This window comes from Sceloporus occidentalis, unplaced genomic scaffold (genome assembly GCF_023333645.1).
Source record: "Sceloporus occidentalis isolate IW3139 unplaced genomic scaffold, rSceOcc1.0.p SCAF_4, whole genome shotgun sequence".
Lineage (NCBI taxonomy): Eukaryota > Metazoa > Chordata > Lepidosauria > Squamata > Phrynosomatidae > Sceloporus > Sceloporus occidentalis.
Window position 1 is genome coordinate 242,631 of NW_028316984.1, and position 22,830 is coordinate 265,460.

The 22,830-nt window shown below is 43.0% G+C and overlaps 1 protein-coding gene across 1 annotated transcript in view; it reads right to left on the reverse strand.

Moving 5' to 3' along the window:
• LOC149313378 (uncharacterized) overlaps positions 1–22,830 on the reverse strand; it is a 62,376-nt gene that overhangs the window by 1,604 nt on the left and 37,942 nt on the right. Inside the window, exons 8-9 of the mRNA XM_089521541.1 lie at positions 19,727–19,820; positions 4,729–4,792 (exon numbers count right to left, since the gene is read on the reverse strand). Coding sequence (XP_089377667.1) covers positions 4,729–4,792; positions 19,727–19,820 — 158 coding nt within the window. The remainder of the gene's footprint in view (positions 1–4,728; positions 4,793–19,726; positions 19,821–22,830) is intronic.

The window sequence follows — 22,830 nt, forward strand, 5'->3', positions numbered from 1 at the left end:
TTACCTGCTATTATTGTTACTGTTTTTAACTATGTTTTAATTGTAATTGGTTTAATTGTATTTTAAGGGGGGGTAAGATGGGGGGGCTGTTATGTTATGGAACGTATATTTTAATACTGTAAGCCTCCCCAGTTGCATTGTGTACAGAGGGGCGGGATAAAAATAAATAAATAATAATAATAAATGAATTATTACTGCCTCTACACTGCCACAAAGAAAACAGTAATAGAGTGAATTATTATTATTAGTAGTAGTAGTAGTACAGCATCTGCACTGTAGCAAAGAGTTGTAGCAAATGAGAGCAGATGGAATAATTATCAATATATTGTTGTTGTTGTTGTTGTTGTTGTTGTTGTTATAGATAAAATAAATATCATTTTTGAGGAGGGATGGATGGAGGGGCTCAAAATGGCGTCTCCCCGAGAGGCGCCTCCTGAGGAGGAGCATCGTTCCTGCTGCCTCCCCTTGTTTTCCCGCCCGGAAATGTCTTCCAGGCGTCCCTCCTCCGCTTCCCTCCGCGTCGCCGTCGCCTCCCTCAGCGCCCTTGGAGACGACGAGTGAGGCTCGGGATGGAGGAGGGCCTCCGCCCGGTAAGAAGAAGAAGGAAGGGCTTTGGGCGACCCCTGAGGGCTGGCTGCTTTGAGGCCTTGTGGCAGCTACGCTGCAGTGGTCCCCAAACGGCGCTCTTCTTTAAGGAGCTTTGGACTCCAGCTCCCAGAATCCCACTCCATTAGACAACATGGCCGAGGCTTCTGGGAGATGAAGTCCAAAATCCCTTTAAGATAGTGGTCCCCAAACGGTGCTCTTCTTTAAGGGATTTTGGACTCCAGCTCCCAGAAGCCTCAGCCATATTGCCCAACAGTCTGGGATTCTGGGAGATGAAGTCCAAAATGCCTTTAAAGAGCACAGTTTGGGAAACCCACTGCTCTACACTGTGGGAATAACACACTTTGGCACCACTTTAAACTGCCCCCTGGCTCCTATTCCTCTACAGTCCTGTAGTTTTGTCAGGCACCAGAGAAGGAGTTGTTGTGTGCCTTCAAGTCCTTCCTGTCTTATAGTGGCCCTAAGGCAGGCTTATCATGGGGCTCTTGGCAAGGTTTCTTCAAAGGGGGGCTTCCATAGTCTGGGAGCAAAGGCTGAGAGAGTGTGACTTCTTGCCCAAGGTCACCCAATGGGTTTCCATGGATGAGCTGAGAGTTAACCCTGGTCATATTCCAGCACTCAAACCATTACCCTGCACTGGCTTTGTAAAACTACAGATCCCAGTATTCTGTAGGATGGAGCTGCAGCACTTAAAGTGGTGTCAAACTGCACTGTTTCTGAGTGTAGATGCACCCTTACTTTCTGAAGGAGCTCCATAATAAGGCTGGGTGGATCTTGGGTCTACTGATTTTCAGGGTTGTACTCCTTGAGTTGGAAATTTTAGGCATTTTTTTTTCTGAGTAAGCCAACAATATTGCTGGTATTAAAATAATAATAATAATAATAATAATAATCACGCGGGGGAGAGCGCGTGGCTCTTGACCACGCCCCCTTTCTCAACCGTCACAGAGTGCTACTGCCTACGTAAAATACACCAGCTAGTTGTTCTGCTCGCATATGGTTGTCAGCGGTTGAGTAGGCAAGACCTGTCAAAACAGCATGCCCTTATGGAGTATTTAAACATCCTCCTGGCTTTGTGCTTGGGAACTCTAATTACTGCATTACTTATTTATTTGAGGTCTAGATCCCAAACGGAAACTGACGACTTGGTGTCCGTTGGCTTTTGCTGTAGAAGCTCCACGCTTAATACAATTCCACCCAAGTCTTGTGGAGAAGGAGAATTTAGGGAAAGCACGAAGCAGAATCTGCGGTACAAAAGGGTATTTGTTCAGCGGAGCAGAATATAATATGGACCAGGTATGACTTCATACATAGACCGAAATGTGGAGGCTTTCGGGGTAAATTGTGACGCGGCCTGAGCGGGGAAGCGGGGCGACGTCCAGAGAGGCGGAGGCAGAAGGGAGGGCTGCCCCAAGACCTCTGGCCCCGAGGGAGCGTCCGGGCGAGGCGGGCAATGGGAACAGGCCCACAGGAATAATAACAGCAACAACAGCCGCGAGGCTCATGCAAAGCGGAAGCAGAATTTCCATTGGTCAATATTCCAGTTCATCTGAGGCTTGGCTTCCTCAGAGCTAGAATGTTGGCTTCTATTATGAGGTTGAGTTCATGCCTCAATTCTCAGAGTTTTCCGACAATCAGCATGCCTTGGGTTACATGGCTATTAAATTAACTTAATTAAATTATGTAGATTTTTAAATTAAATTATCTAGATTTTATCTATACTGTGTATCTACAATCTAGGAACAAGATTACAAATGCCCCTCTGTCCTCCTGCTTCAGTTTTCTCATGTAGTCAGAAAACTGAATGCATCTTCTTTGTCTTGGGCTATGTTTGAACCAAATTTCAACTTCTAGTATAAGAACCAGTTAATCATTAGGAGGATTAGCTTTTAAGTAGGATTTAGACCATTTATGGGAAATGGTCATTAAAAGGGCTGCCTCTACAATAAGAGACTGCCAATATACAGTATTGATCTCTGTCATGCCGTGACATCCGCAGGGCTCATGACCAAGCTATTTAAGGGAAGGTAAGAAGAGGCTGTCCTGTTTCTCCACAATCTTCAGCTGAGTTCCTATGGAAAATCCATTTGGGGCTTTCCAGCAGTGAGCATTCAGGGGTATACTGGAAGTACCATATAGCCATCATGCCTTGCGGTCACTAAAACATTATCTTCCATGAATTTGACTAATCTTTTAGTGTCATGCAAGTAATCGCCACATCTTGTGGAAGTGAATCCCATAGCTTTATGCACTGTGTGAAAAAGTGTTTGCTTTTGTATGTCCTGAATCATCCTTGTTCATCTTCATGGGGTGACTATTGATGAGTAGTTTTATGAGAAAGGGAGAAAATCTTCTCTCTGTCCACTTTTTCCTATACCAGATATACTTTTTTTGCACTTAAGTAGTGTCTCCTCTTACTTGCAATTTAAAAAAACAAACTAGCCCCAGATATAATTTTACTCATAAAGGAGTTGGCCCAGCCCTCTCAGCACAAAGTGCAACATCACACTTGTCCTTCCATGCTGAAGCAGGATTCTGGACTTGGGGCCAATCCCGTGAAACAGTTACTATGTTTATTTTTTTGATTTTTTGGCTCCATTACCGTATTTTTTTTCTTCAGAGGTTAGGTTATTTCAGGTTGCAATATTTATTATTTGTAATCAGTTGCAAAACCTGTTCCCCCCCCCCCACACTTTTTATAGATGTTGTTGAGAAGTCAGAAGACCTCTGAAGATTCATTTGCGTCCAGTGACATCCATAATTTAATTCCTTGCGGTGATGTGGTATGTAGACTAAGTATGTTCTTAATGCTATTTTTCAATGCCAGGCGTTTTACTTGTTGTTAAACAGGTACTATGGGACAACAAATAAAATGTTGAAGGATGGGGATGTGATTAACTTTGAGACACTTTATCTTGGTCTTTATTAATCTTTATGTTCTTGATTTTCTGAAGTCACTTGGGTTACAAGGCCTTTGTATGCAATGAAGGGGACAGTTATCTCCTGCCAGGCTAGGCAAAGGTCACATAATAGGAAATAAGAGAGAGAATACCATGATCCATTCTCTGCCCCCAGGTCCTTCCCTTCCTTTGCCGAAGTTAGGTCTCTTTCACTCTCTTCCCATCCCCAGCATTTTTCGTTTGAGTATATGCTGCCCCCCAAAGGGGCTCCTTCTTGGTGCAGACACCCCAGTCTTAATTTATTTCTGCAAAGGCTTAGCATGTCCAACTACCTCATGTTCCACTGACAATTTCAAGAAGCCTTCTGCTGGTACTGGCTAGTCTTATGGGAAAGCTATTTCAGCATATGGCAGTATCTGAACTTGGGCTTTGCCCTTTAAGACTACATTTCTAGTTACAATACTGTGTTATCACCAAGGATAGCAGGTGTACTATATGCCGTTTGCTATCCAATTTACCTTCAGTTCCATTGGAATAAAGTATTATTGAGGCCAGCCTTCCAGGCTCTATTCAGTAGGTCATAGAAACCACCTAATCGGCATTGGAAGTGGATTGTAAGCTATTACCCGTGGAGCTTTTTGCTCCTTCCAGTCAAGCAATGGTGGCATCAACTACGGTACATTTTTAAGTGGATGCTCACTGCAGGATGCAGGGCAGCACATAGGCCCAATCTTCCATTTATAATGATAGTTAAATAACTAGATGTCCAGGCTTGACAAGATACTGTCTTGGGTTTGTTGTCCTTTCTTCTGGGACACATTGACCCTGCTTACCTCCTCCTGGTAAAATTAGCTTCCTTATCACCCATATGTATGAGAGATCACAAAGAGAAGGACAGGCTACCTAACTGTAGTTATGGTTAGTTTTCTGTGGGTTTTTCAGGCTATGCAATTGTTATTCCTGATGTTTTGTCAGCATCTGTGGTTGGCATCTTCAGAGAATGCTGGCATGGAAGTGAGTGGGGTATATATACTGTGTGACCCTTGGTTGAGAGGAAGTGATTTATATGTTAATCTCTGTGTTGGTCTGTTGGTGAATGGCAACATATCAGTATTGGTATACTGATATAGGTATTGGCTAAGAGCTTGGAGGGACTATTTAGCAGAGAGATGTAGTTATGGTTCTTTTAATATTTATTTGAGGACTTAGAAAATCCACCCACCTTCTTTCTCATGGGGTCATGGGTGGTTGTTTTTTCCTTTTGGTAATGGGGTACGTTGATGGAACTGGAAGAAAAGACAGGAGCCCTGCTTCAGCACAAACATTTGACAGGGGCAGAGCTCTTGAAAACAGGCATTATTCTGCAGTACCTAATACTGAACCTGTTCAGCACAGGCACAAAATGATTCATGTGTGTGTGTTCTTGAATAACCACACTCAGAAGACTGCAATTCTGAAAGAAAACCTCATTGGACACAGGTGCTTATTTCTAAGAAAACCTGCAGTAGTGCAAACCTGATTTGATAGGCTTAGTAAACGGATAACCTTTATACATTAAGCTTTGCCTTGTTTAAATTTGCAGGGGAATTGAGTATAGAATTCCAGGACTTTGCCCAATAACTGCAAAACTTGTACATGGCTACTAAATGTTTTTAGTAAATCTTGTCCTTGACTGTAATGCGACTTTATAATGGTTCTAATTTGACATTTCATATTCTTACAGGTTGGCTTGTTGGCAGTTATTGTGAAGCAGTGCAAAGATTTCACCCCCAAGTGTATCCTTTTCTCTTAGTTATTGAAGTATACCAACAACTGTACTTTCTCAGAGTACAGCTATGTAGTGAGAGAGCTGTGACTATGATTTCTATGTGCTTGTGTTTAAAAAAAATACTAATTTCAAAGTCACTATCACACATGTGCCTGTCAATTTCTTCCAGTGGGCAAAAGGCAGGGTTTGAAGGAGAGAACCCAGTTCAGGGATCTGATACAATGGGAATTAAATCTCTCTTTCTGTGTTGTCATTGCTCTCTGATCCCCCTTATTGCAGCTGCTCTTAATATTTTTCAAAAACAAATGAGACTCTAAACATAGAACTTCTTCTGTGTGCCTCTAAATTTGTTTTGCATGTTGCTTTACATCTGGGTTGGGCAAGTTGTGAACCTCCAGAGTTTCTTGGACTGGGGTTTCTGCCAGCCAGCATGGCCAGTGGTAAGTCAAGCAACATCTGGAAAGCCATAAATCACCCAGCCTTAATTTAGATGTAACAAATGTGCAACTTTTGCTTACTTATTACTCTGACTGCTATTTTGCTTTTCTTTCTATTTCTATGTATTTACTGATCCTTTTTCAAACCTTTACCCAAAGTAAATAAATACCCAGAGTATGATAGTAGTAAAACCAATTTCTGCTGCCTATAAAATTGAGTGTGACAGATAACCAGTCTGGAAACTTTTAGTAAATTACGCAGTCAATATGGCAGAACATGTTTCAATTGCAGTGCAGTCCTGTGCAAATTTAGTCAGAATCAAATTCCAATGGATACAGCAGAACTAATTTGCAGGAATATGTACAACTGCAGATTTAGCATTTAGTGAATTTAGTATGCAATGTAGCATCTTTGAGACTAACTGAAAGACGTTTGTAGTATGAGCTTTCATAGGCTTGAGCTCCCTCAGAACCATGCATGCATCTGAATACAGAGAATTTTAAATCTAGAGATGATTCAGAGATTACATAACTCAACTGGGGCTTGCCATGGAAGGACATAAGTATAACTGCATACTTACAACCTATTCACCCCCACATCTGATGGTGTCTCTTGGTATCAGTATTGGTATATACTGATATAGGTATTGGGTTAAGAGACTGGAGGGACTATTTAGCAGAGAGAAATCATACAGGCAAAAGGATTAATCCTTCCCCCATCATTACTACTTTAATCACATAAGGACACATACCCCCCACAGACATACATGGGTTTTACACACACAAAAATGTGAAAATATTGGGAAATATGATGACAAACGTTTTTGTGTTGTCAGTTTTAGCCCTTGTTACAAGTGCTGTGAATGGGTTTTGTACATACAGGATGCTAAACAGAATTGATCATTTTTCAGTTTTTGTGGTATTTTACTCCATGATCATCTTCTTTTCTCTTACCAGAAAGATTTATGCTTCCTTAACAGAAGACCCTGTTAAAAAGTCACTGTTAACCGTGACACTTATTTACTGGTCCGTATTAGTATTGATAAAATCATGAAATGCACAAATCCTCAAGTTTACAAAGCAAATAAGAATAGCAGAAAGCCCATAACAATCAACTTTGGAGATGTGAGATGTTTTTCAGTAAAGGTAAATTTTTTTCTGTTCATATATGGTCTTCATAAATTAGGCTAAAGACTCCTTATTAGCTATTATATTTCTGAGAGTGGTCAGTGTCCTTGTTCACATTTGTAAAAAGATGTATGCACAGCCATATACCAGAGAATCAAGAAGTGTTTTATTCTTCTGTAGAGGGGAAATGTTCCCATGAAAGACAACATGGGGTGCTCAGATAAGGTCAAGGATATTAGTTCATTTACAGAGATTAAGAATAAATATAAACTTCTGATTTATCACTAACTTTATATAAGGAGAAGAATTTTTCTCTAGCTTTGGACCAGCAAACGCTTTCTGGTGACTACCAGAAGCCCATATCTGTGGATCTGTTTGGATTTGAGCTACCCTTGACAAATATCATAATGGAGTAAGCAAAGACAGAGGTGATGAATTACACAGTGATGGTGAACCTATGGCACGCGTGCCAGGGGTGGCACTCAGAGCCCTCTCTGTGGGCACATGTGCCGTTGCCCCAGCACAGAATTTGCCACAGTTTGTTACTAGAAAGCCAGAGGGACATGGCACTTTGCAACAAATAAGTGGGTTTTGGGTTGCAGTTTGGGCACTTGGCCTCTAAAAGGTTCACCATCACTGAATTATGATGTCCAAATAAGTTCAAAATTTGAATCCATTACACCTATTTTAAAATCCCTATGCTGGTTCCCCATTTGCTTCCGGGCTCAATATAAGGTATTGGTTATTACCTATAAAGCCCTAAATGGCTTGGGTCCAACATACCTGAGGGAACGCCTCCTCCCATATAATCCTTCCCACACTCTCAGGTCCTCTGGGATGAATGTATTGCAGTCAGGGAGAACTAGACTAGTTTCCACTTTCCAGAGGACATTTTCTGTTGCCACTCCAAAAATCTGGAACGATTTACCGGACGAGATCCGCCAAATAACATCTTTAGGCGCCTTCAAGAAGGCAATAAAAACATCTTTTCCGACGAGCCTTCCCGAACTGACTTCCAATTTTTCCACTTACCTAATTATTCCCATTGGATTGAATGATCTTGATTGATTTTATTGGCCATCGGCTGGGAATTGTTTTATTGTTTTGTAGGGTGGGAGGGAGTTTGGGAACTTGAAATGTAATATGTCTTTTAACTATTGTTCCCGTGTTTGTTTGTTTATTTGTTTTACTTGATTTTATTGTCTTTGATATCTTGTTACCCACCTCGATCCAATACAGGGAGAGGCGGGATATAAATAAATATTATTATTATTATAATGTGGGTTTTAAGAGACCTATGAGCAAGCAGCTAATTTGATAATTAAATTGATAATTTAGTGACTGTGCAAAGGGCAGAATGGATAGATGTGTAGCTTTATGATGAGAAAGGGGAGTAAATGGGTTTTTCATAATTGGGCATATGTACCACATTTGGGGAAGCCAGTCATATAATTGGATTTTATATTTTCATATATGAAGGACCCAAACTTTTCTGTCTTTCCTTTTCCAAATATTCTTAGAGGTTCCTTGAGCTAAAACCTAAAGCCTGCTAGGGCCTCATTTGAAAGTCTTCAGATCCCCTCCTCCATCTCAAGACATTGTGGAGACTTCATAATCACAACCTCATCAGTCCTCTCTCTCAACATATTTTCAGTAACATCTTGCCTGAGGAAGAGCCCTAGAGATTTTGAAAACTGATAGACTTTTTATGCCCTTCTGGTTGTCCTAGTAGTTATTACATACTTCACAATGAACTTCACGATTGTTGTAATGGACACCACAGCTATCTTTCCTGTATAACCATTTGTTATGGGTATGGATTTATAATCAGCTAAGAGCTATCGATTAAAGAGGGATGGAATTAGACCTGGTGATTGATTACAGTGTTATGAATAGTCTGAAATAGCTTGGCCTTTTTCAAACCTCTAGGCTTTTGTTTGGAATTGAATGAAATGACTGAAGTGAGCAAATCTTTGGGCAGTGAAGGAGCTCTCTAAATGTTGCTATTTCTCCCCATTCAGAAGCAGTCCTTCACTGAAATATGTGCTATGAGAATTCGAAATATGGTAAGGTATCTTTTTAAAAAATGAAAAATGCATATTGCAGAACTACTGTAAACAATCTGTCTAAATTACTGTAATAGATTTTTAATCTGAATTTAAGCGTTGCAGCACAGGGACATTTTTAAATGTTTTGAGTTATGGGTGAGGGAAAAGTTAACAATATATATAAACTTGTTTATAGAGTCATGTTATAGAACAACATAGGTAAACTGAAATTAGAAATTAGAAAATATCTTTCAGCCCATCCTGCTTTAATCCTGAAACAGTAACCTCTAAGCCCTTTTTCTGTTGTATAGCAATGAAATTTATTAGATTAGAGGCTTCTAAATGGGCCTAGAGTGGTAGATTCAGAAGGTCACTGTTAATTAATCCCCGTGTTTATCCCGATGTATGATCTGCAGATACAAGCAACAGAAGCTACTATGTCGGGGAAGTTTTTTTTAAAAGAACAATCTTACAGCCACAGCCTATTTGTTTTTAAAAGGACTAATATCTCAGTCTTTCACCATACATTTTCAGCCAAATTATTGAACATTTTCCCATTCTGGATGTATTTGTTTGTCATTTGTAGACTAGGACGAGTGCTTCTCCTAAAACTTTGAATTAGCACGGTTCTAATGGAATAATTGAAAGCTGAAAGTGTTTGTTTTAATGAATTCATTTTTCCTAAAAAATGTTACTCTAATTTTCTACACTGTATCTTACACAGGTGGTTTACCAAAAATAAAAATAAAAAAATCTGTATTGAGATACCGTGAAAGAAGATTAAAATGTCTGCCCTTTCTCAAAGATTAAGATTCTTATTCATGGATTGTCAGGTTTAATTTAATTCATTATGACTATAGTAAAGATGACCAACATCTAAATTCTTGGAGAATGTTTTATCCTCTAAATGGTGGTGGTGGTGGTGGTGGGGAACTAAAGTTAATAATGGGCCTTATAATAAATTTCTTTTCATAGCGAAGGTTCTATAGGTATAAATTGTCTAAGTCGTTCCATATAGACATTTATATTTACTTATATTGCACTAAATTCAACTGCTGATCTCATAATTTTGATTCAGTGGGTCTCCTCTCTTTGAGACTAGAGATGTGAATTTGGGGCCGGGGGGGGGGGGCAGAAAAAATAATTGTGTTGTGATAATCGCACCATTATCCCACAAATAGGAACTCTAGTGCCACTTTTCATTCATTTATTTGCGGGATAATGGTGCAATTATCGCAGTGCCATGTGGCATCGTTTGATCGTCTTTGTACAATTGCACAATAGTGACAGGAGCATCCTGCTATGGCTGTGTGAAAATATCCTGAAACCAACCTATCGTGGGTTTTCCAAACAAGATTTGTTCAGAGGAGATTTGCTGTTGCCATCCCCCAAGGCTGAGAGCATGTGACTTGCCCAGCATCTGGATTATTTATGTGTATCCTTGACACAATACTGAATTCTCATTGTAGACTATCCCAAAGTGCTCTTCTGAAAATGGAAAGCATTTTCTGCGCATAGAAGGAATAAAAAGAAAGGAGGGGGGGAGGGAGGAAAAGAATGTAGCGGCACCTTTAAGACCAACTGGTTTTTATTTTAGATGAGCTTTTGTGGATATAAACCCACTTCTTCAGATTCAGCACAGATTGGTACCCAGACCTCTGAAAAGCATTTAATGACAAAGAGAAGCTCATATCTAGAGAAGCTCTATTGCATAGACAATGCACAGCAATTTTCAAAACCCATTTGCAACCCTCTAGAGTCAATGCAATCTGAAATGGTTGCATGTTCTTTAGCGAACAGATTTCTCATACTGTACTGTACAAACACTGATATATTGTAACATTGCTGTTGAAAAGATTTTCTGTTGGTGCTTGTGAAATGGTTTAAAATTGACTTGGTAAATTTTCTTCTATTGCTCAAAGTTCTGCTGTGGATCAAGCCATAGGGTGCAGCAATCAATTAGTATTAGTATTTCTAGGCAGTTTTCCTGGGTTTTATTTTCCTGTCTTTATGGGCAAGAGTATGACATTTCAAAGCTTGGTATTTATTATACATATGAACTCAGAAAAAGAGTAGAAAAAGTGTATAGCTGGAGTTACTTGCCTTTATAACAGCTTTTAAATTTTAATTTGCAGTGTAAAATGATTAACTAAAAATTGAATTTTTATTTTTTTAGGTTTTCTGCACAGTTGAGGTGGAATTCATGTTCTGCTATGGATGTCTTGGATATGGGTATTCACATCAGGTTACTATTTTTTCCTTGTTGCACTAGATATTTTTAATTTGAATCATGAGGCTGAAAGAGACTTCAAGGTCCACCCCATGAACTGCAAATCACTCCCCAGTCTACAAGCCAACTCAGAAAATAGTATTCTATAAGCAAAGAGAATGAGCAAACAGTGCAGATTGTAATGAAGAGTACTGCATATGAACTAGCTCCAGATGATTCTATAGGGGGATATTCAGACTACCTTTTGTACCAAATTGTAACCTGGATTAAAAGTCGGAAGTTCCCATTGGCACCAGTTTAAACACATCAGAATTAGGGTTTTGCACACCTGAGCCAGGGAAAATCCCCTTTAGAGTGTTTTTTTCCTGAAAGTGGATTATTTCCCATGTCCTTTAGGAAAAACCGTTTCTTCCCTGCTGCTGGTAAATGTGAACTTGGCCGTGGTCATGATTGGGTCAAGTTCAGGGAAGGGATTTAGGTCAGAGGGAGGGCAGAGGGCAGAATATGCCTCCCCTCTCACAGGCAGCTTGCTCTCTCTCTTTTTGTAATTTTATTTTTGACAGATTATGTGAATGCTTTTTCTACAGGTTGATACATATTGATAGAATGGGTCTGCTTGTGCTACATTTCCCTTTCGTCTGCTTGCTGCCGGCACAGCACTTCACTTTGCAAGTGGCATTTTAAAAAAAAATTATTTAGTTTGTGTGTTTGGTATGTATTAATAAAGTTTTAAAAAAAATTATTTAGTGTGTGTGTGTGTGTGACAGAATATGCGAATGCTTGTGTTTCCTTTTAAATTTGGCAAATTGATACAATGTGTGAATGCTTTTGCTACATACGTGTATGTGTATGCAAGGCATTCTGGGGTGGCAATAGGAGGGAAAGCAAAGAAAGAGGATGCAGAGATGGCATTCTGAGGTGAGGTATTATTATTATTATTATTGTGACAGATTATGCACATGCTTTGGGATGGAAGGGAAGGGAAGAGGATGGCATGGGGAGGGAGGCAAGGGCTTCGGAGGTGGCATTGGGCTTGAAGAGAAGAGAAGAGAAGAGGTTCCAAAGTGGAGGAAATGCTGGGCTGGAAGCAAAGGGGAAGCTAGAGGCTGGCATTCAGAGGCAAGGCTGTGGAAACCCATGACTTTAGGAGAGTCACACTCTCTCAGCCTCAGGAGAAAGGCACTGGCAAATCTCCTCGGAACCAATCTTGCTAGGATGGGGTCGTTTTAGGGTTGCCATAATGTGTAATGACCCAAATACACACAACACACACTCACACACCTGGAGGTTTTTAAATATGACAAGTTGACAGAATATGCGCACACTGCCACCAGTTTTTTTTTTAAAAAAGGAGAGGGGAAAGAACCAATTCCGTTGGCCAATGATTGTAGGATATGCCACCTTTAACGAAAGCAGAAGTGAATTTGATTGACAACAAAGGAGGGTGCATTTTAAAGTGTTACTGCAAATGTGAACTTCAGAGGGGCAAATTGCATCAATCAAGGTAAAGGGTAGTATGAACTTCTTTCCGGGCAGATTTGGTATGGAGGCAAATATCCAGAGCAAATGGGCTAGTGAGAATGGGGCCTTGGCTTTCTAAACTTGGGGAAGATTGATTTTCATTGACATATCCGTCAATGAAGTCGCTGAGAGATTTTGTTTAAGAAAATTGTTTTCAGGAGGCAGCACACAGCATATCTTGGTGACTAAGGAACAGAAACAGTCTTTTCTCAGCTGCTCAGAACTCTTTGCCTACCCTAGAAGGATTAGTTAGGGGAAGGGGAGAAAAGGATATGTGTGTGTGCCTGTGCATCAGAGACAATAAGTAGTGTGTATATGTGTGGGAACAAGCATATCAGGGCCACATGTTAACTTTGGATATGGGCTCACCCACTTTGGGCTGTAGCCACCCACAGCTGCTGTATGACTCCTGACACATTTGCCTAGAGCTGATTCCACCCTTCAGACAACGAGTCTCTTCCCCTGATGTACATTTTAGTATGCAAAGGAATCTTGTAGCACTTTTGAGACTAACTAATGAAATTAATTAATTAATTAATTAAACTATGTGAAAATGTTGTAGCATAAGCTTTCATATACTTGGTTTGCTTCCTCAGATGCATGGAGGCACCAGTCCACTCCAAGTACCTGAGAAACTAAACCAAGTTTACAAAAGCTTATACTACAACTTCTTTCACATAGTTAGTTTCAAAGATCCCTTTGCATACTGATAGTTCAGACTAACACAGCTATGTCTCTGAATGCATTTTAGTGACATTCTGTAATTATATTAATTATAACTAAAATAGAATGGTGGAAATGACACCCAAGATCATAAGGATTTGGTAACTTCACTGAGCTACAATCAAAACTCTTCAGTGCAAATTCATGAAGTCAAAAAGAGGGTTTGCTCCTGCTGTCATTCTGTGTGTGAACAGTGGACTACGCCACTTTTTTCCACTTCTAGTAGAAATATTATTTTCAGCTGTAATTTATCTGGCTGGTTTATATCCATTACATCTTGTATACATTGTTGTTGTTGCTGTGTGCCTTCAAGTTGTTTCTGACTAATGGCGATCCTAAGGAGAACCTATCATGGGGTTTTCTTGGCAAGATTTGTTCAGATTAAGTTTTTCATTGCTTTCCCCTGAAGCTGAGAGCATGTGAGTTGCCCAAGGTCAGCCAGTGGGTTTCACATCTGAGCAGGTAATCAAACCCTGGTTTCCAGAGTCCTAGTTCCACACTCAAACCACTGCACCACACTGGCTCTCCTTGCATACTTCTCACTTTTTACACCTAAATGTAATTCAACCTCCTTCTTGTGTGTCGTATTCTTTAATGTATTTAAATAGCCAGATATTTTAAAAATCTGTAATGACCCACTCCCAACTGGTTATAAACTGACAAAAGCAAGATGAATTGGCTGTATGAGTGATGGATTAAGCTTTGAGAGAGGGTCTTCACTTTATGCTGAATCTATAGTTAAAGTATAATTCTGCTCTTCCCGATTTGTCAGTCATTCTGTCAATCCATAATGTGGCACAGATGTAGCCAACTAGCCAGTGAGAATTGTCTACAATTCCAGAACAGCTCCCATACAGTGAGCTGAAGCAGCATTTCAAGAAGTCTTTGAAGAGAAGCTGTGGAAACATTGTCTTCTCAGCTCTTATTTCCCCTCTCATGTGTACTCTAGGAAAGTGAATCCAAAGGAAGGCATGGTTTTGTACATTATAAACAATCCAAAATTACACTGTTATTTATACCTGCACCTGAAGACCAGGGATAGTATAGGGATTCTGTTGGTATACCGTCCACCCCGTTGCTTAACAGACTCCCTATCCGAGCTGACACAGCTGGTCTCGGAGTTGTTGTTGGAGTCGCCTAGGCTTTTAGTTCTGGGCGACTTCAACATCCCACTCGAGACCAGTTTAATAGGTGCGGCTCGGGAGTTCATGGAAGCCATGACAGCCAGGGCCTCTCCCAATTGGTTACCGGGCCAACACATTCTGCGGATCATACTCTCAATGCGGTCTTCAGTACGGAACAGGAATATCCGTGGGCAGAGGTAGTCAGTATCTCTGCACTGTCATGGACGGATCATTTCCTGGTCAGGGCTGAACTAAGAGCCATTGTCTGTCTCCCCGGGGGTGGAGGACCTACTAGAATGGTTCGCCCTCGAAGGCTAATGGAACCAATTGGATTCCAGAAAGCCCTAGAGGGTTTGTTCGTTGATAATGCCGGTGATTCTGTTGAAGCTCTGGTGAACACATGGAACACTGATCTTGCCGGGGCTATTGACACAATCACTTCCAAGTGTCCTTTCCCACCCGCTTTGAATCGAAAGCCCTGGTATACCAGAGAGCTGAAGAATGTGAAGTGGGTGGAACAACGACTAGAGCGTAAATGGCATTCAGCTGGACTCTTAGCTAACAGAACTCATCATAAGAAATTTCTTTATTCTTATAGAGAGGCAATAAAAGCAACGAGGAGATCATTCTTGTCTGTTCGCATTGCATCTGCAAAGTCTCGTCCGGCAGAACTGTTTAGGGTGGTGAGGGAACTGACGGTGATGCCATCTACCCAGAACCCTCTACTTAACCCGACAAGAGTCTGCTGTGATGCATTTAACAACTACTTTGCAGGTAAAATCTCTCAGATAAGAGCCCACCTGGAAGCCAATGTTGGGGCAAAATCAACTGATGAGGTGTCCAGTCAATCCGTTTATGAGACTAGACTGGATCAATTTGAGCTTGTGAGTACTGATGACGTGGACAAGATCCCTGGAAAGGTGAGGAAGATGACATGCCCTCTTGACCCCTGCCCATCATGGCTGGCCATCCAGGGGGGGGTGATGCCTTGATGGCATTTCTTAGACATGTCATCAATGCATCCCTTAGGGTAGGCTGTGTACCACCTGCCTTAAAGGAAGCGGTTGTTAGACCGCTTCTGAAAAAACCTTCCCTGGACCCCTGGACATGAAAAATTATAGGCCTGTTTCCTATCTGCCATTCTTGAGTAAGGTGATCGAGAGGGCTGTCGCTCTTCAGCTCCAAGTGGTCTTGGATGAAGCCGATTTTCTAGATCAGGGGTCGGCAACCTACGGCCCGCGGGCCGGATCCAGCCCGCCGAGGCCTTTCTGCCGGCCCCCGCGCAGTCCTGCCGCCGATTGCCGCCGTTTCCGCGCCGCTCCGGGCGACATTTTATTTTTCAAAATGGCGGCCGAAGTCTCGAGTGACCTTTCCCAGGACGGGAAAGGTCGTGCGAGACTTCGCCGCCATTTTAAAAACCAAAATGGCAGGGGAGGAGGAAGAGGAAGGCCACGCGGCCTGGGGTGGAGGAGGCAAAGGATGAAGACCGGTGCGGCCCTCCCCGCCTCCCCGCGGGGCTCTGCACGCCCCCGCGTGGCCCTCCCTGCCTGGCTCTGCGCGGCCCCGCGCGGCCATCCTCACCTCCCGGCGGGGCTCTGCATGGCCCTGCGCGGCCATCCCCGCCTCCCCTCGGGGCTCCGCGCTGCCCACCTCCTCCTCTGTCTCCTCCGTCCTGCCCCCAGGCCGTGCGGTGCATGGAGGAGGGGGAGGAGAAGAAAGAAGAGGAGGAGGAGGAGGAGGAGGAGGAGGAAGAGGAGGGAAGAAGAGCAGAAGGAGGCAGCAGGAGGAGGAAGAGGAGATGGAGGCAGCAGGAGGAGGAAGAGGAGATGGGGCAGCAGGAAGAGGAGGAAGAGGAGATGGGGCAGCAGCAGGAGGAAGAGGAGGGAGGAAGAGCAGGAGGAGGCAGCAGGAGGAGGAAGAGGAGGAAGAGGAGATGGAGGCAGCAGGAGGAGGAAGAGAAGATGGAGGCAGCAGGAGGAGGAAGAGGAGATGGGGCAGCAGCAGGAGGAAGAGGAGGGAGGAAGAGCAGGAGGAGGAAGAGGAGATGGGGGCAGCAGGAGGAGGAAGAGGAGGGAGGAAGAGCAGGAGGAGGCAGCAGCAGGAGGAAGAGGAGATGGGGGCAGCAGGAGGAGGAAGAGGAGAGAGGAAGAGGAGATGGGGGCAGCAGGAGGAGGAAGAGGAGAAGGTGGTGAGTGGCCAGAGGCCACATGGGTTTTGTTTTTTGTTTGTTTTATTTTGCATTCTTTTTAACTGCTAACAAGTCTCCCTGCTTTGACAATGATAGTGTGATGATGATGATGATATTGATGATGACAATGATGATATAAGCCAGCTTGAGAGGCATGGAGGCACTGTTTCTGAAGCCAAGAGAGTGTCACCTTCCAAAGTGTGTTTTGTGTGCTTTTAATGCTAACAAGTCTCCCTTGCTTTGACAATGATAGTGTGGTGATGATGATGATGTTGTTGTTGATGATGATGATAATGATATGAGTCAGCTTGAGAGGCATGGACGCACTGTTTCAGAAGCCAAGAGAGTGTGACTTTCCAAAGTGCCTTTTCTGTGTGTTTTTGATTCTTTAATGGTGATATTGATATCAGAAAGCCTCTGAGGCAAGGCCAATGTAAGTTGCTGTGATTTTTACAAACTCATGCGCAGTGAAGAAAAACCAAAGTCCCTTGACCAAGTACACACTTCTGAGAAGTACACTTGGTCCAAGAACAGTGAAACCACCTTGACATGTTCAATATGCATAGCCATGTTAAACCCAAGGGGTTTGGTTATGGAATAAGCCTCTGAAATATGCAAGAGGCCATGTTAAGTAAAGCCATGTGAAATGCACAACTCTGCTGTTGTGTGTGTTTTGGAATGCAGGTTGGGGGTGTTTGCCCAGAAAGGGACCGAGGAGGAGAGGGCGGGCACACGCCTCCTCCTCCTTGCAGGGCTTCGGTGGAGGCTCTGCCCCGGAGGGTGGCTCCTCCCCAGAGGGTGGCTCCGCCACAGAGGGTGGCTCCGCCCCGGAGGGTGGAAGCTCCACCCCCCGGCTTCGGCCCCCCGACTTGTCTGAGGGACACCAACCCGGCCCCCGGCTCCAAAAGGTTGCCTACCCCTGTTCTAGATCCATTTCAAACTGGCTTCAGGACAGGATATGGGGTGGAGACTGCCATGGTCGCCTTAACTGATGACCTTCGTCTAAGCATCGACAGAGGAAGCATGACCCTGTTGGTGCTATTAGACCTCTCAGCGGCATTTGACACAATAGACCACAACATCCTCTTGGAATGCCTGAGAGAGCTAGGAATTGGGGGCACTGCTTTGCAGTGGTTCCGTTCCTTCCTCTCAGGTAGATTCCAGAGGGTGATGCTCAGGGACAGTTGCTTTTCAAAAACAGAGCTTAATTGTGGCGTCCCTCAGGGCGCCATCCTGTCCCCGATGTTATTCAACATCTATATGAAGCCGCTGGGAGAAATCATCCGTAGACATGGAGCGGGGTGTTATCAGTATGCTGATGACACCCAAACATACTTCTCCATGTCTCGGTCATCAGCAGTGATGACAGATGGCATTTCTCCCCTCAATCAATGTCTTGCAGCAGTAATGGACTGGATGAGGGAAAACAAGCTCAAGCTGAATTCAGACAAAACAGAAGTACTTACGGTAGGAGCCCCCAAACCAGGCATCGGGCCGCAACCTCCAGTCTTAGAGGGGTTCACGCTCCCCTCAAAGGACTGTGTTTGCAGCTTAGGGGTGCTTCTTGACTTGTCGCTTCAGATGAGGAATCAGGTGAATGCGATGGTCAAGAGTGCCTGTTATCAGCTCCGGCTGATATGTCAGCTGCGCCCTTTCCTGGAACGGGGTGACCTCGAAACTGTAGTACATGCGCTGGTAACCTCAAGACTTGATTTTTGCAATGCGCTCTACATGAGGCTACCCTTGTGCCTAGTCCAGAAACTTCAACTGGTGCAGAATATGGCAGCCAGATTGATTACAGGAACAACTGACCATATCACACCTATATTAAAATCACTCCACTGGCTGCCATCAGACTTAGTTTTACAAGATATTCTAACATTTTCAGATGTGTTTTAAGAGCATGAATTGATGTGTGCTTATTTATGTATCAGTGCCCAAAACCTACCTCTTCCTGTCAATAACGCTTACTGTTTAAGAGCTTGTTGGATGGCTGGCTAGGCAGAACATTCAGGACTTTATCACATAACTTACCAGACCAGGAGCACTCCATACCTCCTGTTCCTTCATTAGAACAAACAGGCTATTGCTGGTCCTGCATTCTCTCCTCCAGTCTCATCCTTAACCCTATCTCCCTGCCCTGCATGTCTTTCATTTTTGTATAAATGTGTGCATGAGTGTCTGTGTGGTTTTTTTAGATGCAATTCCAGAGTTGTACTAATGTAGTTTAAAAAAATTAAAAGAAGAAAAAATAAAGTAGAACAACGACAACATGGTGGTTTTGGAATAACGAAGGGAAGGGGGAGAAGAGGAGACACTGACACTACCTGACTGTGCAATCCCAGAACTGCCACAGGAACTGTTTGTGCTCTAGCACTATACAAGCACGACAAGGGGCTTATTGATGGGTTTTCCCCATCATTGGCAAGGGGGAGGCTACCCATGATTGGTAGAACAGGCAGCAACAAGGAGACATATCACCAAAGTCTATTATCAAACTTTTATAGTTTAAAAGCCACATGTGATAAAGTCCTCAGTGTAGTCACTCCAGTTAAGTGGTTGTATAATTAGGAAGGGTGTTCAGCCTTGTGGTCCATAGTTGGGGCCCTGCCTGGTGAAATACAAAGTATTTATTTCATGCTCTCCAAGTTTATAAAGAAAGAGAAGCAAACAGAAGTATATGTTCAGCATCAGCCTTTGTGATTGGAAGATATAATATGAAGCTTTTAAACTGGTCCTGTCTGATCGAAGATCTGAGAATGTGGCTGCCTGCTAGGCTACCTGAACAGAGCCATTGGCCTGCTACACTTCACTCCCAGTATTGCCAGCTCACAGTCATACCCCTAGCTTGAACTACTGAAATTGCAACATCCACATTACACAACAACACAACACACAGAGATATCTGCTTGTGGATATGGCTGGCCTTTCATAGATCTGCTGATGATTACAGCAAGTTTAAAACTGATAGTTTTCATTTTCTTGGACCTGCAAAACATAATATGTGGCCATGCCCTTGGAAAGGTCAGTGGCCATTCATTTTATATACTTACATCTCTGATGCCAAGATCAGTGAATGGGCAAGGTGTGGTTTCAGGTGCAAGAGGCTGTGTGGTTGAGGAAGGGTCTCCAGCTGTCTCCTTGTATCTGAAAAGGGAGTAAAACAGAGAAATATATCTTTACAGAAATAACAGTAATTCACTTTATTCCACTTTCCCCTCAGAACTGGGACTCAAGGCAGCTTACAAATTAGATCTGACACATTACAGATAAAAACACACAAAATGAGCATTCCAATGTAATTTACCAATAATTTAAAACACAATTTAAATGTACATTTTTAAAAAATAAAGAGCCATTTAAAAAGGTACAGCACCCTATTAAAGCCCCTTCCCCCCTTTAAAAAGTAATTTCTCGAAAGATGGTTGGAATAAAAACATCTTTACCTACCCACAGCAAGGTCGTTCTAGCCTCCTTAGGAAGGTGGTTTCAGGATTTAGAAGCAGCCACAAAGAAGGCCCTTTCTTGCGCTGCCACCAGATGTGTCTGAAAGGAGGTCATTTCCCAAAGATCTTGAGGCCTGGGCAGTGTCATACAGTCCATCAGATAGCCTGGACCTCAGTCATATAAGGTTTTATAAACAGACTGGTGGCCAGTGGAACTGTTGCAACAAGAAAGTTTTGTGCTTCTTGCAAGAAGCCCAAGTTAACAGTTAGGGAGCAACTCTTTGATCCAAACAAAAATTCTGAATGCTCTTCCAAAGCAGCTTTATGAATAGAATATTACAGTAATCCATACCGGATGTAATGAAGGCATACACCCATGGGGCCAGATCTAACAACTCAAGGAATGAGCACAATTGGTGCACTAATTTTAACTGGCAGCCACAGAAATCAGGGCATCCAAGATAAGGAGTGGAAGAGTATACCCAAACTCAGTACAGGCTGCATCTCTCTTCCATGATCTGCCTTTAAAGTGACGCTAAGCACAGCCTTCTTATATTGGTTAATCTTCAATGTGTTTACCTTCATCTAACCAATTATTGATGCTAGATACTGTTTTAGAATGAAATCATCTTCCTTGGGATTCTATGACAACCAGACGTAATGTCATTAAGCTATTGGTGACATTGAACTGCACACATGCAGACAGCCTCTTCTAGTGGTTTCATGGATATGATGTATGACATGGAGGCCAAGGCACAGCAGTGAGCAACTGCGTAGGCCAGTTCTCAAACCATTGAACGGGAATCCTAACACCTCCTTCAGAGCAGGTCCCTCCAAGAAGGAATTTTATGGTGCTTCCATGTCCTATTGCACCAAGGGTTCCCAGAAGGATATGGTGCTCAATAATACAGACTAATGATGTTGGGTCTAACAGAACCAACAGGGACACAATCCCCCTGTCCAGTTCTCACTATAGATCATCCACTAAGGCTACCTCTGGGCCATAATCAGATTCAAAATCAGACTAGGGACTCAACCAGATTGCCATAAAGTATCACGTATCAAGCCCCTCCCTCCCTGCCCCATGTGTCTTTACTTTAGATTAAAGCCACATGTGGCAGGGAAGGCCTGGCACCCCATCCCTGCTCCATGCAGCTTTACTCTAAAGTAAAGCCATGTGGGGCAGGGACAAAGGGGCACCAAGCCCTTTCCCTCTCTGCCCTGAAATTAAAACCAAGCCTTGCAGGGCAAGGACAAGAGGGCACCAGCCCCCTTCCCTCTCTGCCCTGAAATTAAAGCCAAGCCTCACAGGGCAAGGATGGGAGGAGGGCTCACTGGCTGTAACCCCCCTTTGGCAGTGTCACTCAGTGCAGTCTGAATCCCCTGCACCCTCCTAGTTTGTTTCAATGGCTGAGTGTGGAATTCAAACCCTGATCTCCAGATCTGGAGTCCAATGCTCAAACCCACTACACCGCATTGGCTCTGGTTTGTACATGAATGAAATCTGTGACTTCCAGAAGCCTTTTATCCATATGGAAGTGGTCTGAAATAGATTACAACAATAAATCTAATCAATGAACCCCTAGATTTGGGAGGCCCCCACACATTCTTGCATCATATTAGACAATGGGTGATAGTTATCCAGGATGTGGGGGTTCAGGGAGAGAGATAAAACCCAGTATTACTGTAAAAATGAGTAAGATGACCACTTTGTCACCCATGTGACCAGTTTTCCTCTATTGCCAGCCCTCATTTAAATAAGACAGAAAGTACAAGTATATGACAGACATGGTGTGGCTCTCACCTCTGAGAATCCAAGCCACATCCTTGAGCTGAAGAAATGTAAAATTATCCACCATCCTTGTACAAGCAAGGGACAAATTGACATCTACTGGAACTCTAGCTATTATAGCATCCAAGCCAGAACAGATCAGAGTGATTTTATCTGCAAAGTGCTGTGCAAATCCTTCACAGCAGTCTGCATTTTCCTCCACATAGCAAAGATATAATAGTCCTCTATCTACTTTAAACAGCTCTGCAGGATGGCTTTTTGCAGACACAATGGTGGCAGAAAAGATATATATATATATAGCTGTGCATACTGCCACAGAGTAGGTCTTCAAATAGGTTCTAGCCCATGTTGAGTCAAACATTGTTCTCAGCCAACATTTTTCTAGTTGCCGTCTCACCAATTTTATCACTGCTAGCTCCCTGGAAAGCTGGTTTGGCTCCTCTCTGTGAGAGGGGAACCTCAGGAATGGTTGTAAGTCTTCCATTTCCCCCCTGATTCCTCAGACATCAATCAGGATTTTGACAGAACTGCCTGCCAAACAGACAGCAAAGACCCCAACAGCTATCACGAAACCACAACCTGAGTAAGGGCAGACACCACTTTGGATTCACGACAGACATGAAGTCCTGAGCTGTTCCTCACAGAGTGATCTCAGCATGAATGTTGATATTCCCCAGCAAAATGAGCTGAAGGGACTGCCCTGGCTAGCTGTGGATGGGAGATTGTTGTGCAACTGAGTGAGTTATATCCTCTGACACCAACACTTAAACAGAGACACTTGAACCTAGCAAATGTGGGACTGGCCATCTGGGGATGGGGATAGAATCATGGAGGAACACTGCAAATACATTCCCTTGTCTCTAGGTTTCACCTGCAGATGTACAGAAAATCCTGGTAGGCCAAACGGAGAGATTAATTT